General features: G+C 48.0%; 2 protein-coding genes across 2 annotated transcripts; both read right to left on the bottom strand.

Annotated features, from left to right (window-relative positions):
- Positions 1-10,205: 10,205 nt before the first annotated feature.
- On the bottom strand, positions 10,206-11,118 carry LOC105915029. Its single transcript, XM_012848437.2, has 2 exons — positions 10,825-11,118; positions 10,206-10,747 (listed from the first exon to the last, which is right to left on the bottom strand). The coding sequence occupies exons 1-2, from the start codon at positions 11,116-11,118 to the stop codon at positions 10,226-10,228; spliced, it is 816 nt and encodes a 271-aa protein (XP_012703891.1). The 3' UTR covers positions 10,206-10,225.
- A 9-nt stretch (positions 11,119-11,127) lies between these two features.
- LOC101771592 (protein ALP1-like) lies at positions 11,128-12,339 on the bottom strand. Its single transcript, XM_004980260.1, has 3 exons — positions 12,168-12,339; positions 11,698-12,087; positions 11,128-11,267 (listed from the first exon to the last, which is right to left on the bottom strand). The coding sequence occupies exons 1-3, from the start codon at positions 12,337-12,339 to the stop codon at positions 11,128-11,130; spliced, it is 702 nt and encodes a 233-aa protein (XP_004980317.1).
- Between the last annotated feature and the right edge of the window lie 1,039 nt (positions 12,340-13,378).

The raw sequence follows: 13,378 nt of genomic DNA, 5'->3' as shown, positions 1-13,378 counted from the left end.
TTGGGGCAGTGGGTATGTCGGGTGACCAGGAGCAGTGGTAGGAGGGCGGCGATAGGGCGACCTGCTGTTGAAGTCAGGGGGCGGCGGACGGGCGATGGCCGGTGACGGGAGGCAGCGGACGGGTGTCAGGGGCCCGGTGACGGGGGCCCGGCGATGGGAGGGTGGCGGACGGGCGGTGGCCGGTGACGGGGGGCGGCGGCCGGCTGGCCGGCGGCCAGGGGAGGCGGATGGCCGGCCGGCGACCAGGGGCGGCGGGCGGCGGACCGCCTAGATCAGGGACGGCGCTGTGCGGGGGACGGGGGAGAGGAGCCGGTCGGGTTCTTTTCGCTTGCGGGAAAAAAATAGATCGGGAAAAAATGAAACGGTACATCATAACCAGTGGCAGGTGGGTAATTCTTTGCCCTAAAAGCACTTAAAAGTAGGGGGAGAGGTGCTTTTGGATTTGTACTACCATGAAAGCTGCTTTTAGGCAAAAGCATCAATGGCTTTGGAACCCTCTGGTTGGCTTTTAACTTTTGCAAAAGCAAAAGCAGGTTGAAAAGCCCAACCAAAGAGGGCCTTAGTTGAACACAAAGTTTGCAGCATCCATGTGCGGCTGCATTATTGCATGCTGGTTGAAAGCGGCTCCACGCTTTTGCTGCAAGTGCAATGGGGCTTTCTGGGAAAAGTCATTTCGTTAACAGCCAAACAAGAACATGCACCATCTTTCGTATGAAATGTGATCTGCACTGTCTAGCTAGATACTAACATGGAAATTAACACTGATGGTTGTGTTATTGATGAAAAAACGCTTGTTGCGAAGGGCGTTCACCTTGCAAGGCAATTGATTGATAACATACAAGACTTCACAACACGGTGGAAGGGAAGGTGCTATCATATTTCTGGGCAGAGATGATGCGGTATAATCAAGGTTGAGGCTACAGCCGCTTTTGTACCATTAGTAGTATGTTTTTGTACCGTTAGTAGTATGTTTTTCTCATAAATTATCAATAAAAGTTGTACAAAATATGGATGTGATTCTTCTCGTGAGAAATGCCTGTATTATCTACTAATTCAGGAAATGGTACTTATGATATTCGAGGTCCCTTTTTAGGGGTAGCCCCCACACTCCTACCAAGCGTAGTTGCAGTGGTAGCCCACCACTGCGGGATACAGTACCTTTGCCGAGTGCTAGAGGCACTCGGCGAAGTCCCAAAAATACTCGGCAATCAACACTCGGCAAAGTTTTTATCGGCAAACATCTATTTGCCGAGTGTCAAATATTGGGCACTTGGCAAAACCTTTTGCCGAGTGTCAACAAGCACTCGAAAAACATAAACTCTTGGCAAAAAAAGGTTAACGGCCTGGCACGGTGACAACGCCTTTACCGAGTGCCAGACGGAAACTTTGCCGAGTGTCAAAGTCGGCCTAGATTACATTTCGGCCCTATACGGTGAGTCCAGGGTTCGAGAGATTTTTTTGGATGGTATGGCTGATTTCTTCTCTGCATTTAGAGAACCGTAGGGCGGTACGGGGTCTGTTCGCTTCAGCTTATTCAGCCGGCTTATCAGCCACCAAACAGTGTTTTCCTCTCACAACAAATCAGCCGTTTCAGCTTTTCAGCCAGCTTATAAGCTGAAGCGAACGGGCCCGTCTTTCCCTCACCGGTTGGTTTTTTAATGGGATTATTCCAGACTTTGTACGGAATTAATCTGTCAAATCAGCTGCCACTTTTCCTTGCATATGACCAAGTACTGCATTCAACAAGTCTCAGTTTGCTGTGTCTTTCAGGAAGACCAACTGCATTCTACACTTCTAGAATCAAGACTGCCATATGAAAAAGGTTGTTATAATTGGGGCTTTGGAAAATAAGCGTGTTATATCTTTCATCCTTTTCTTTCAGTTACCGTGAATTTACAGCCCCATGATAGAAAATGTGGTTTGCCTCTATTAGCTTCATTATGGCAGTTGTAATATATATATATATGTATGTATGTATGTATGTATGTGCGCGCGCGCGCGCAGAACAAGTTGTAGACACACACACACACGAGGTTCACAGCATTTGTCGAATACAGCACAATGCAAGTTTAGCAAAGAAAAGTCTTCCGTGTTGAATCAGTCAGTGACGAATGCTAGACTCTCATACAAACGAAACCTCGGGACCAATGCCTGACAGCAACATGTGTGACTTAGAGTTCCTTCTGTTGGAAAGGAAGCTGTGGCCTGATGGGGACCCGAACTATTTGCCAATTACTTTGTATGTATGTTACTTAGAATTCCTTGTGTTGGAAAGGAAGTCTTGGGGCATCCATGACTTTGTATGTGACATGTCAAATCCACTTCAAATTTTGTTTGCATCTGACAACAAAAATTCGACCTAAAGTGTGTCAAATTCTACTAGCTAGTCTCAATCGGCTGGGTTTGTCAGGAAAGCAACTGCATGGTACCATTCTAGAACAACCTGAGTCTTACCCTTTGATAAAAATATTGTAACGGTTGTATGAAAGTCTATATACAATTTTAGCAAGGAAAAGTCTTGCATGTTTAATCACTTGATGAAGATTGGACTCATACAAACAAAACATGAAACAAGAAAAGGCCAAGAACCACTGTCTCGTTCCGAAAGGTTTGTCAGCACCGGACATATGGTGTCACATTTATTAGTGCACCCTTTCTTCGGAGTGTTGCTTTACACATGCATACATTTGAGAATGTTCGCTGTATTTGTCGATGCATCCCACTGAACAGACAAACAAGCTCACTCTAAATTCTAACGGCTGCTGCAGGAACCTCGTTGGCATTACTGTTATTTTTGGCTTGTGTTGTTTGCTATTGCCTTGATCGATACTCTTGTCCTCTATCCCCTTATTTATACAGTCCTCTGCGAGGTCCTCATACATGCACATACTCCCTACGTCCTGAAATACATAGCATTCTAGAGATTTCAGGACACATTATGTAACATCCTAAATTTTCAAATACCTCTAAAAAAATATGAACCCCAAATATTTTTTTTCTAAAATTTATATAGCAACTTAAATCCTAGAGCCTTGCATTTGAAATATATGCATCAAAATATAGTTTTCATAAGCAGATGTGCATTTGTTTGAGCTGACTACCTTACCTTGTCTCCAATTATTCAACTCCAACTTTTGTTTCAAGCCTATACTCCAAATCCTACTAAATTCAAATTTGAACTCAAAACCGATTCAAACAATTGACAAACCCGACCCACCCTTACCTAAGGCCCGGCATGCCTCCTCTGCTCTCCTGCTCGGCCCACCTCACCAACTAGGACTGCTTGCTCGCTTGCCCCGTGTACGCACGGGCCAGCCCAGCCGCTTGGCCAACGTCACCATGACGTCATCGTCTTCCTCCTCTCCCCGTTCATCCCCTTTCCCCTTCCCCTCCCTCGCGCGATGCCGCCGTGCACCTGCCATGGCAGCCCCAGCCACCTATTAATGGACCCCAGAGCCCTTCACTGCCTCCTCGCCCCTCCCCTCTCTACCTTACTCATCCCTCGCTGAAACAGGACCGTGCGGCGCCACCCCCACCCGCCGCCCTGCTCTACCCGCTAGAGTCGGGGCAGGTCAAAGTTGGGGACTGCCACACGGCACTAGCCACTCTGTTCCCCACACTGCAGTGGTCCCTGCCAGCCGCTCTGCATGAACCCCTTGCTACCTCTCACCGTATCGCTCACCACCGGCCGGCCCCCATCCGTCTCGCTGCTCGTGAAAGCAACCCAGGCTGTTATCTTGCCCGTGCTGTTGCTACCCTCCAAATCCTCCCTAGCCTCTTCCCCTTTCCACCGTGCTACTACTCAAACTTCGGCAAGCCGGCTGCTCGCCGCCGACCACTCCCCGACCTCCACACCATCTTCCTTGAGTCCGCCTAGCCCTCCTCCATCCCCCGAGCTACTTCTTTCCTATAGTTGGCCATTTGGCCCAAGCACTACAGGTCGGCCCGAGCACGGCACTACATAGCATGTCCCAGGAACGGCACGGCCCGTGGGCCTTCGTGCCAGTCCCTGGCATGGCCCACGTGTAGTGCCAGGCCTAGGCTGCCAAAGTGACCCGTAGTGCCGGCACGGGCATGGCACACTACATGGGTCGGCCCGCTTAAGGCACGGCTCGACCGTCCCTAGCCGTTGGATTCCCATCCCGCTCCCCATCCGACTGTTGATCCGCCGGGGTATAAATTCGTCGTACTCGCTGGCGTCGGTCGCCCTAGGTCATTTCCCTCCCGCAGCACCGCCTCTCTTGCCTCGCTCTCCTCTCTCGGCGACTGCGAGTCTGTGTCGCCGCGTCAGCAACTTACTCTCCATTCTCCCTCCCGGCCTCCCCTCTCCTCTTCTCGCCCTTCGATGGCCTCTCGAGGCACCGATGGTCGGCACTGGCATGGCCTGATCTTTGACCCTTGCTCAATCCCTAACCCTAACTCTAGATCTCGCTTCATCCGCACTGGATCCTTCGTCGACCTCGCTGGATCAGTCGTGTACCTCGCTAGATCTGTCGTGGACCTTGACAGATCCGTCGTTCCCTTCGCCGGATCCATGCCTCGTACACCTCGCCGGTTCCGTCCCTCCTCGACCTCACGGATCCATGCCTCATCTACCTCATCGGTGACTCTGGTGCTCCGGCTGCGAAGGTAAGTCATCGTCCCTTGCTCAATCCGTAACCCTAACCCTCAATCTCTACTCTCTACTAACACTTGTGCCTTTTTTGTTCTTTCTATTTTGTTTGTAGCCGTTGAGGGATCGGGGCACTAACGAGTGGCGATGGCTGGATCCAAGGATGAGACGGTGGAGGGCGGTTCCAACGAAGAGAGGTGGTTGTGCGGGTTGGCCAGAGATGATGACGAGGATGACATGCGTGAGGACGCTGTGGAGCTGTTTGGGCGTAACGTGCAAGCTCCCATCGTCCTTGAGCCCTGTGTTGATCAAGAAGGGGATGAGGAAGAGAATACGGGCAAGCAGGCACGTCCATCTACCTCTGCAGTGTGGTTGGATTTAGCTCTACACGGAAGTGCAATGCAGGGGTTAAACATTTTAGATGGTTATTTCAACACAGTCGCACGTTTTAACTCAGACACTCGTAGCAAAGCTACAGGAAAGGTGGGGGAGTCCCACCTTAGTTGGTGGAGAACAGGATAAAAGGGTCGGATTTGGGAGAAACTTATGGTCTGACCCTCAGATTTAAGGAAAAACCGTACCGAGGTCCTCAGACTTAACACAGAGAAATCCTCGAAAATATTTCACCGTTAACCTCGGGTCAAAGAAAAGATACAGCCGAGTCCTCAGGCGAGGCGGATAAGGGTCGGCGAAACTGACAGGGTCGGGCGAGACGAAAGGAAAAAAGGGGGTTGGGCGAGACGAAAAGAAAAGGGGTCGGGCGAGACGAAAAGAAAAGGGGTCGGGCAACCGAAACAAAAAGGGGTCGGGCGAACCGAAACAAAAGGGGTCGGGCGAACCGAACAGAAAAGGGGGGGGGTCAGCAGCTTACCTCTAGGTCTACCGGTGAAGCCTTCGGGTCGAAAAGGAGTAGACTTGGGCGGAAGGTCGTACGCACTAAGGCTTGGGTGGCGACGAGGCTTCGACGGTGCTCCGGCGGTGGCGGTGCTTCTTGTGGACAACAAGCAAGCTCTAGCACCGTGCTTAGGAACAGGCAGCTGGTGGGTTGGGAGAAGCGGCTTGAGCGGAGAGGGAAACTTCCTCAAGAGTGTGGCGGCGAAGTCACCGGAGTGTGGGGTGGCGCAAAGGGGTGAGCTCCACGGAAGCTCAGCGGCGGCGCAGAGGAGAAAGCGGCTGCGCGGGTGCGAGCGGTGGCAAGGGGTGGCATTGCCGGTGCGGGGGTCCCTTTTATAGGGCCGTGGTGGAGCAGAGGGTCGAGGCGGGGCTCCGGTGGGAAAGGGATAAGGCCGGGAGCGGCGAGTGCGCGGGCAAGGCGGCCATTGGCCAGCGGCGTCATTGGGCAGAGGAGGCGGAGCTCCGGGTGGTCTTCGGCGGCGATTGGCCTTGGGTGGCGCGCGTCTGGGGCTTCCGGTCTATCGGGCGGGCGAGGCGGAGGGCTACCGTGGGGGTTGGGCGAGCAGGCGGAGGCGCGGGATGCCGTGGGCGTGGCAGCTTTCTCGGTGGACGGGCGGAACGGGGTTGGCGGAGCAGAGCCGTGGCAGGCGGAGGGCGGCACACGCGCGGCCGGCGGTTGGCTAGCCCGGCGTTCGCCCCGTCCTGTCGCGGGTGCGGGTTGGGCGCCGTGGCTCTTGTCCTGTCGCTGTCGCGTTGGTGATAGGGCACCGGCGAGCTGCCGGGGGCTGGCGGCCATGCGGCGCGCGTCGCGCGAGCGAACATACTCTGGCGCGCGGGCGTCGAGGCTCCCTTCGGGCAGCAAGCCCGACCAGCTTTGGGGAGATCTTTCTTCGGATTTTTCAACACACTTCCAAAACTCTTTTAAACAAACTTGCTCAACTCTGGACGTTCTTCGAACTTGGTTTAAGGTGTCGGTTTAGATTGTGAGAGGATTCGAAGATATTTCATGCCAAAGTTAGCTAAAAATCTGGAATTTCCAGACTTAGGATTTTAAGGCATCAGGGGTGAGTTGACTGTTTTACCTCACTTTGACCGGGGTTTTGAACAGGTTCGGGCCCGATTTGGATCTGGATCAGTGTAACAAAGTTGGAACACACTCGAGGTACTACAACTTTCATTAAGGCTCTGACTCGAGTTTGGATAGGAATTTGTGAGATAAAAGCTTGCAAAGATGGAGGAAAACTCGAATTCCAGGACTCGAGAGGTTTTTAGGGTTCCTTAGTAAACCGGTTTGATTGCTGTTTTTGGCTTCCTTCCGCTTCGAATTAGTCAAAGTGCCTCTAGCAAAAATTGTTTGAAATAAAAAGTTTTAAAACTCTTATTTGGGCAGAAACTTAAGTTTGTATATAGATTTTTAAGCTTTATTTCAAACTCCAAAAGGAGATTCTTAGGGTTATAAAGGTCATTTCACCTCTTAATTAGGGATTAACCACTGGTTTATAGTTAAAAGCACTTAATTTAGGGAGAGTCGTTACAGCCTACCCCCCTTAAGGGAATCTCGCCCCGAGATTCAAGTGCAGAAGGAACTAGTGTGGCTGGTGCAACGTACCTCCCTGATCGAAAAGAAAACCGCGGAAGTTAGCGTCGAGATACTCTTCCGTCTCCCATGTTGCTTCGTCTTCCGTGTGGTTACTCCACTGAATTTTGTACATTTTTATCATTTGCCGACGAGTATGTGATAAATCAAGGATCTTAACAGGATACTCCTTATATGATAAATCAAGTTCGATCTCTAATTCTTCCGGGGCAATGATTTCAGTTGCAATCCTGATGCACTTCTTGAGTTGCGAGACATGGAAAACATCATGTATCGCTGCAATCTTCTCTAAAAGTTTAACTCGGTACGCTACGGGTCCACACACCTCTACGATCTCATAGGGACCAATATAGCGCGGAGCCAACTTTCCCTTTACTCCAAAACGTTGTACGCCTTTGGTCGGAGAAACCCGTAGGTATACAAAATCCCCAACCTTAAATTGGATAGGTATTCTTCTTTGATCGGAATAGCTCTTCTGTTGAGATTGGGCGGCCTTGAGATTTTCGCAGATAACTCTCACTTTTTCTTCGGCCTCCATGACCAGGTCAGGTCCATACACCGTTCGCTCTCCGGGTTGCGACCAGCTCAGTGGGGTTCGGCATTTATGTCCATACAAGGCCTCGAAAGGTGCCATTTTCAGGCTAGCTTGGTAACTATTGTTGTAGGAGAATTCCGCTAATGGCAAACACTTGTCCCAGTTCTTGTCATAGTGAATAGCACAGGCGCGTAACATATCCTCCAAAATCTGATTAACCCTTTCAGTTTGCCCATCGGTCTAAGGATGATATGTGGAACTACGGATCAATTTAATGCCAAGTGAAAACTGCAACTGCTCCCAAAAGCGTGCTACAAACTGACTACCTCGATCAGAGATGATCGTTTTAGGTACACCATGCAAGGAAACAATCTGATCAAGGTACAGTTCTGCATATTTCTGTATGGCGTGGGTGGTGTGTACTGGAAGGAAATGTGCTGTTTTGGTTAGTCGGCCTACTATAACCCATATGGAGTCATGCTTGCGGGAGGTATTGGGTAGTCCGACTATAAAGTCCATGCTTATGTCTTCCCATTTCCACGAGGGAATAGGCAGTGGCTGCAAGGGGCCAGCTACCCTCAAGTGGCTTGCCTTGACTCGCTGACAGGTGTCTGCATGTCTAGGTGTCGGTGGATTAGTACCACTAGTCGGTTAAGTCTTGTTGAGCGTAGTCGGTCAGCCTTGTTGGTGGCCTTTCTTTTAGGTGATATTGATGCTGATGAGATGTCTGCTAGCTTTATTTGGCCTACCCAGCTCCCTCCGAGTTGGATGGTCGAGTGGGATCCCTCCTCGGACGGCGAGGACAAGGGTCAGTGATGTCATGATCAGCTTCGTCACGATGTCTTGCTTCGATGTCTAGTTACCGTTTGTTTTATTTCCGCTGCTTGAACATCTTGCAAACTTATGTTTGAATTTTAAACAATTATGATGTAATAATTGATGCACTTGTTTAAATTCTGGATGGAATGTTGTAATCTCTATGCAACCGCTCACCTTCGTGTGAGTTTGCTTTTCTCGATCCTGTATCAAGTGGTTTTATCGGAATGAATCCGACGGACGACCGAGTTGACTTGCTTAAAGTACATGATCGCGTGTTAGGCGACTTAAGTGTGCTTTAGTCGAGTTAATTTGGACGGCTCTACCACAACAGCCTTTAGAGCATTTGCAGAGGTACCCAGGTCCCTGTGTGGTGCTAACACAGAAGCTATTCCTACTGATGCAAGCATCCTTTGTTGGTGCCTGGCATGACCCACCATCCGTGATGGCCCAATCAAGTACCATAGACATGGTTCTGTCTCCAACATGGTCAGTAAGGGCCTGTTTGGTTGCCTAGACGAGGGTAGCCTGGCTCGTACCAGCCAGCCAGTCTCCCCGGAGCTAGGTCAAGCGCATGCAAGACCTCCTTGTTTGGTTGACTGCGTGCAATGAGCTAGGCTCGTCAGAGACGGTGTTTCGTTGCCTGGATGTGCTCCAAATTTGAAAAACTAGATGCAGGGAATGGTGTTTGGTTAGTTGCATGCAACAAGTTGAGGTTACCTCCTGCATGCAGTGGTAAGAATACCACTGCCTTGTTCAACACAAGGAGGTAACCATAACTAAAATGACAGGAACTTGCAAACGTGATCGACATTACAGCAACTTGCAAACCAAAAAGGCAATGATTACAAACTGAACAACTATAATTACATCTTTAACATTCCATAATTCCATCTTCTTCGGATCAGGTGCAACAGGTTCATGTGATGTAGTTGGCTTGACCTCTTTGTTTTGAAGACCGTGGAAGGCTGCAAATGCTTCTTCACTTGACTTGTACTTCTTGTGGCAAGCACCCTTGTAGCTACTGACCTGAGCATGGGCATCAACCCAATTGGAGTAAACTCCAGGTTGTTGGCCAACATGAACAACATACCAGGCTATAGATGTCTACAATTCATGAAACATTAGTAATGTATATAAATATAAAGATGCATATGATATCAAGGTTACAAAGGACCACATCAAAAGATTAGAAAGGGCCACAACATATGAATTCAGGTTTAAAAAACATATCAATTGGCATGGACATGTGCTTAGACAGACAAAAAGGATCAGGAACAGACAAGAATCAGCAAGCAGGAACCATGAACAGATAGGATCAGGAACAGGCAACATATGAATCAGACAGGAAGCATATCATGAGCAAGGAATCAGGAACTAAAAGCATATCAACAATAAGGAATCAAGAAGAAGAAGCATATCAACAGCAAGGAATCAAGAAGAAGAAGCATATCATCATTGGCATGGACATGTGCTCAGACAGACACAATAGGCACAATAGACACATGCTCAGTTTAAGATCTCACAACAACATAATAACATGACTTCATAGTAGGCCAATCTAAGTCAGGCAACTATATGCTACAATTAGCCATATAGTTAGGAGACAGGATCAAGTTAGCTGTCCAAAAGAATGCAGGGTCATGTCAGCTGCACAAAAGACCACCAGATTGGCCAACAGGTATGCACAAAAGAAGCCACAACTGCACCAGATCATCCAAAAGAGTATCACTACACAAATCAGACCAGCTCAACCACCATGCCTAGGCCCTCACATGTAGTAGTTTTTGGCCAAGTAGGTACTCAGCCAAAGAACATGGTGTGAGTCAGACATCTTCACAAAAGCAGATCCCTGGGCCTTATTGTCAAGCAGGTGACCATATGCAACCATTAGAGCTTCCTCACTGAACCCTGGCATGTACATCAGTGCACCATACAAGTCAGGGTGGGAATCCTCAACCTTGGTAGAACGTATAGCATCTGCAACATTGTTCACTCCATCAGTCATGCCAGTGAACACAAGGACATCCTCATCTGACAGCATGGACCTCTTCCTCTTGCTTCCAACATGAGGTTCTGACTTGGAGACATAAGCTACCTCAGTCTTGCCACTCTTAAGCTCCTCAGGCAGGTCATGCTTCATTGGGCTCTCAGCAAAGTCAAAAGGACTACCAAGAGCCTCATTTGACCCCATAGCATACTTACCTGTTCCCTGACCATTACCAAAGATGACCATCATCTCCTGGTAGTGATGAATTGGCTTGTTCAGGTACTCAGCATCTTTGGGGTGTGCCTGCCATTACAACAACTTAAGTTAGATACTTTAACTGTTGAACATTGAAGAAAGAAAATAGCAACATTAGTACATACCTTGATGTGGCCATTGTAGTGCTCCTCCTCAAGTACAATCATGGAATTGTCCCTATCCCACAAAGCTCCACTCAGCTCTCTCAGCTTTGAGATTTTAACCCACCTCAGCCTCCACTTCCTCAAGTGGTTATACATTTGTGTGCCAGTGACTTCATTGCCACTGAACTCATGCAGAGCCTTGGCAACCTGGTTGAGGTGGACTTCTTTGAAACCTTTATCAGTCCTGACACCGGGTGAAATCAGCTGGCACATGCGGAGAAGAATAAATCCAGACATCACATCTGTCCACCTCATAGCAGGTCTCTACTGAGCACCACCAGGAACAACCCCAAAAGCCTCATCAGCCCCAGCAGGCCCATCATCCCCATCAGCCCCAACAGCCCCACCAGGGAACACAAGCTCATCAGCAGCAAGGATCTCAGCATTCATCTCCTCAGCCATTCCTATTTCCAGTTGCCACACCCCCACTCAGAAACAGGAACAACATAGTTGGTGAAACATCATTGCATGTGTCATCTGGCCTATGTCATCAATATGCATTGCACTCAAGAGGAAAATAGGAATAAAAATTCATCACTGCACATGTCTCATGCCTCAGTTCTAAAGAAGTATCAGGGAAAATAAAATCATCACTGCAAATGTCCCAAGCCTCAGGTCTAGTGTAGTATCAAAATTGGTGTAACATCATTGCACATGTCCAATGCCTTAACTATATTGTGTAATGAAATAAGTAAAATCATCATTGCAATTGTTCAATGCCTCAGAACACAAATAAACAACAGTGTTCAACATAGATAGAATACAAAATAGATACATCTTAGATGTGAGAGTTGCCCCTATTGGACCACATGTGATTAGCCCATTCATCCCTACTTTGAGCCCAAACAGCATTGTCATCCAGCTGGACCCCATGTCCAGGACTTGCATTATTGTTGGGCACCCATGAGAACTTAGCAGGAACTACCTCATCAACCCCATGCCCAAGTATCCAATTATGCAATATGCAGCAAGCAAGTACTAACTTCACTTTTGTCTTGTAGGGATGAAATGGTTTATTATCAATGATGCGAAAACGATTCTTCAAAGCACCAAAAGCCCTTTCAACAGAAACTCTCAGACTTGAATGCCTCAAATTAAACAACTCGCTTGGGTTGGTTGGGTAGTTCCTACCACCATACTCTTTTAGATGGTACCTAGTGCCACGGTAAGAAGGAAGGAATCCAAGACGACAAGCATATCCAGCATCTACTAAGTAGAATTTTCCTATAACAAGTACAGAAATGCATTAAGTCCATTGTTATGAAGTTATAGTTTTTATTTAGGTACCAAATTCAGCTAATTACCTAGTGGAACCCTTAACCCATCCTCCCTCTCTAGTGCATCAGCAAGAACAGTAGCATCATGAGCAGACCCTTCCCAACCAGCTAAGATATAAATAAATTTTAGATCAAAGTCAACAGCAACAAGAACATTTTGTGTGGGGTAGTGCTTCCTTCCCCTAAATGCTGCTTGCATCTTGGCTGGCACTCTAGCATATACATGAGTCCCATCTGTTGCCCCAACACAGTCCTACATAACCCAATACATGCTTGTTACATGATATGCACCCAAGTATGCAGCAATAACCTACAAACTACATGACAAATCTATTACCTTGAAATATGGGTACCATCTTGGGCTATTGCTTATCTTAACTGGTGTCTCATTAGATGGAGCTCTAATCATTTCTTGCCTAAGTTCCCCAATAGCATACAAGACCTCCTTGAAATATCTATGCACTGTTTCTATTGACCTCCTTCAATATTGGTGAATAACTCTAAAGAGTTGGTTGTGGCCAACAATATGGAGAAACATTTCCTAGTTTCTCTTCAACACAACTATGAAGGCTATCTGTCAGCAAATTCCTTTCCCTAAACAAGTTGCATAGTGCAAAAAAAGGTGCTTTTCTCATGCGAAGCATAGCAACACACTCTATATCATTACAATTATAAATTTTGTCCAGATTCTTTTGGCATTCCTCATCCATGGTGCTCAAAGGGCCATAACTGATCTGTGGCCTTGAACTATGTTGCATTCTTATCCTGCTGAACAAGAATGCATACAAAGCCGTGATAAGAGCAGCAGATTGGGCAATCAGCAAGCGTTGCTGGTCCTCCAAGCCATCTAAGCAAGCAAGACAATTAGCATGACTAACAAAGCAGCAAAACGGTGACAAACATCATTGCCATTCAACACATGCTCAAATTTCAAGGTATAAGGAGACAACATCATTGGCATTGAACAAGTGCTCAGATTAAAACAAACATCAGCATTGGCATGGACATATGCTCATATTAAAAGAGAAAACATCATTGACTTGGACATAAGCTCAGAAAAAATAGCATTATCAGATCTGTAGCGTACGCAATCAGCATCGATAGCACCCACATTCATCAGAAATGGTGGAGAGGGAGGGGAGGATTGCTTATACCGAACGAGGACGACAAGCATCCAAACAATGATGCAGACGAACAAATAACCGACAGCAGATCTGCAACCTGGCACCAACAACATG

This window comes from Setaria italica, chromosome VIII (genome assembly GCF_000263155.2).
Source record: "Setaria italica strain Yugu1 chromosome VIII, Setaria_italica_v2.0, whole genome shotgun sequence".
NCBI classification, from domain to species: Eukaryota; Viridiplantae; Streptophyta; class Magnoliopsida; order Poales; family Poaceae; genus Setaria; species Setaria italica.
The sequence above is the reverse complement of the archived record's forward strand: the minus strand, read 5'-3'. Positions and strand labels throughout refer to the sequence as shown.

What these genes read in the sequence shown, in the direction of transcription:
- LOC105915029 (XM_012848437.2), bottom strand. Translation starts at nt 11,118, where the DNA reads ATGAGGTGGACAGATGTGATGTCTGGATTTATTCTTCTCCGCATGTGC. An exon ending in ACTACAATGGCCACATCAAG is followed by an intron (nt 10,748 to 10,824) that starts GTATGTACTAAT and finishes TTGTAATGGCAG; the next exon opens with GCACACCCCAAAGATGCTGA.
- LOC101771592 (XM_004980260.1), bottom strand. Translation starts at nt 12,339, where the DNA reads ATGCAAGCAGCATTTAGGGGAAGGAAGCACTACCCCACACAAAATGTT. An exon ending in TGGGTTAAGGGTTCCACTAG is followed by an intron (nt 12,088 to 12,167) that starts GTAATTAGCTGA and finishes TACTTGTTATAG; the next exon opens with GAAAATTCTACTTAGTAGAT. An exon ending in CAATGCTGTTTGGGCTCAAA is followed by an intron (nt 11,268 to 11,697) that starts GTAGGGATGAAT and finishes AACTGGAAATAG; the next exon opens with GAATGGCTGAGGAGATGAAT.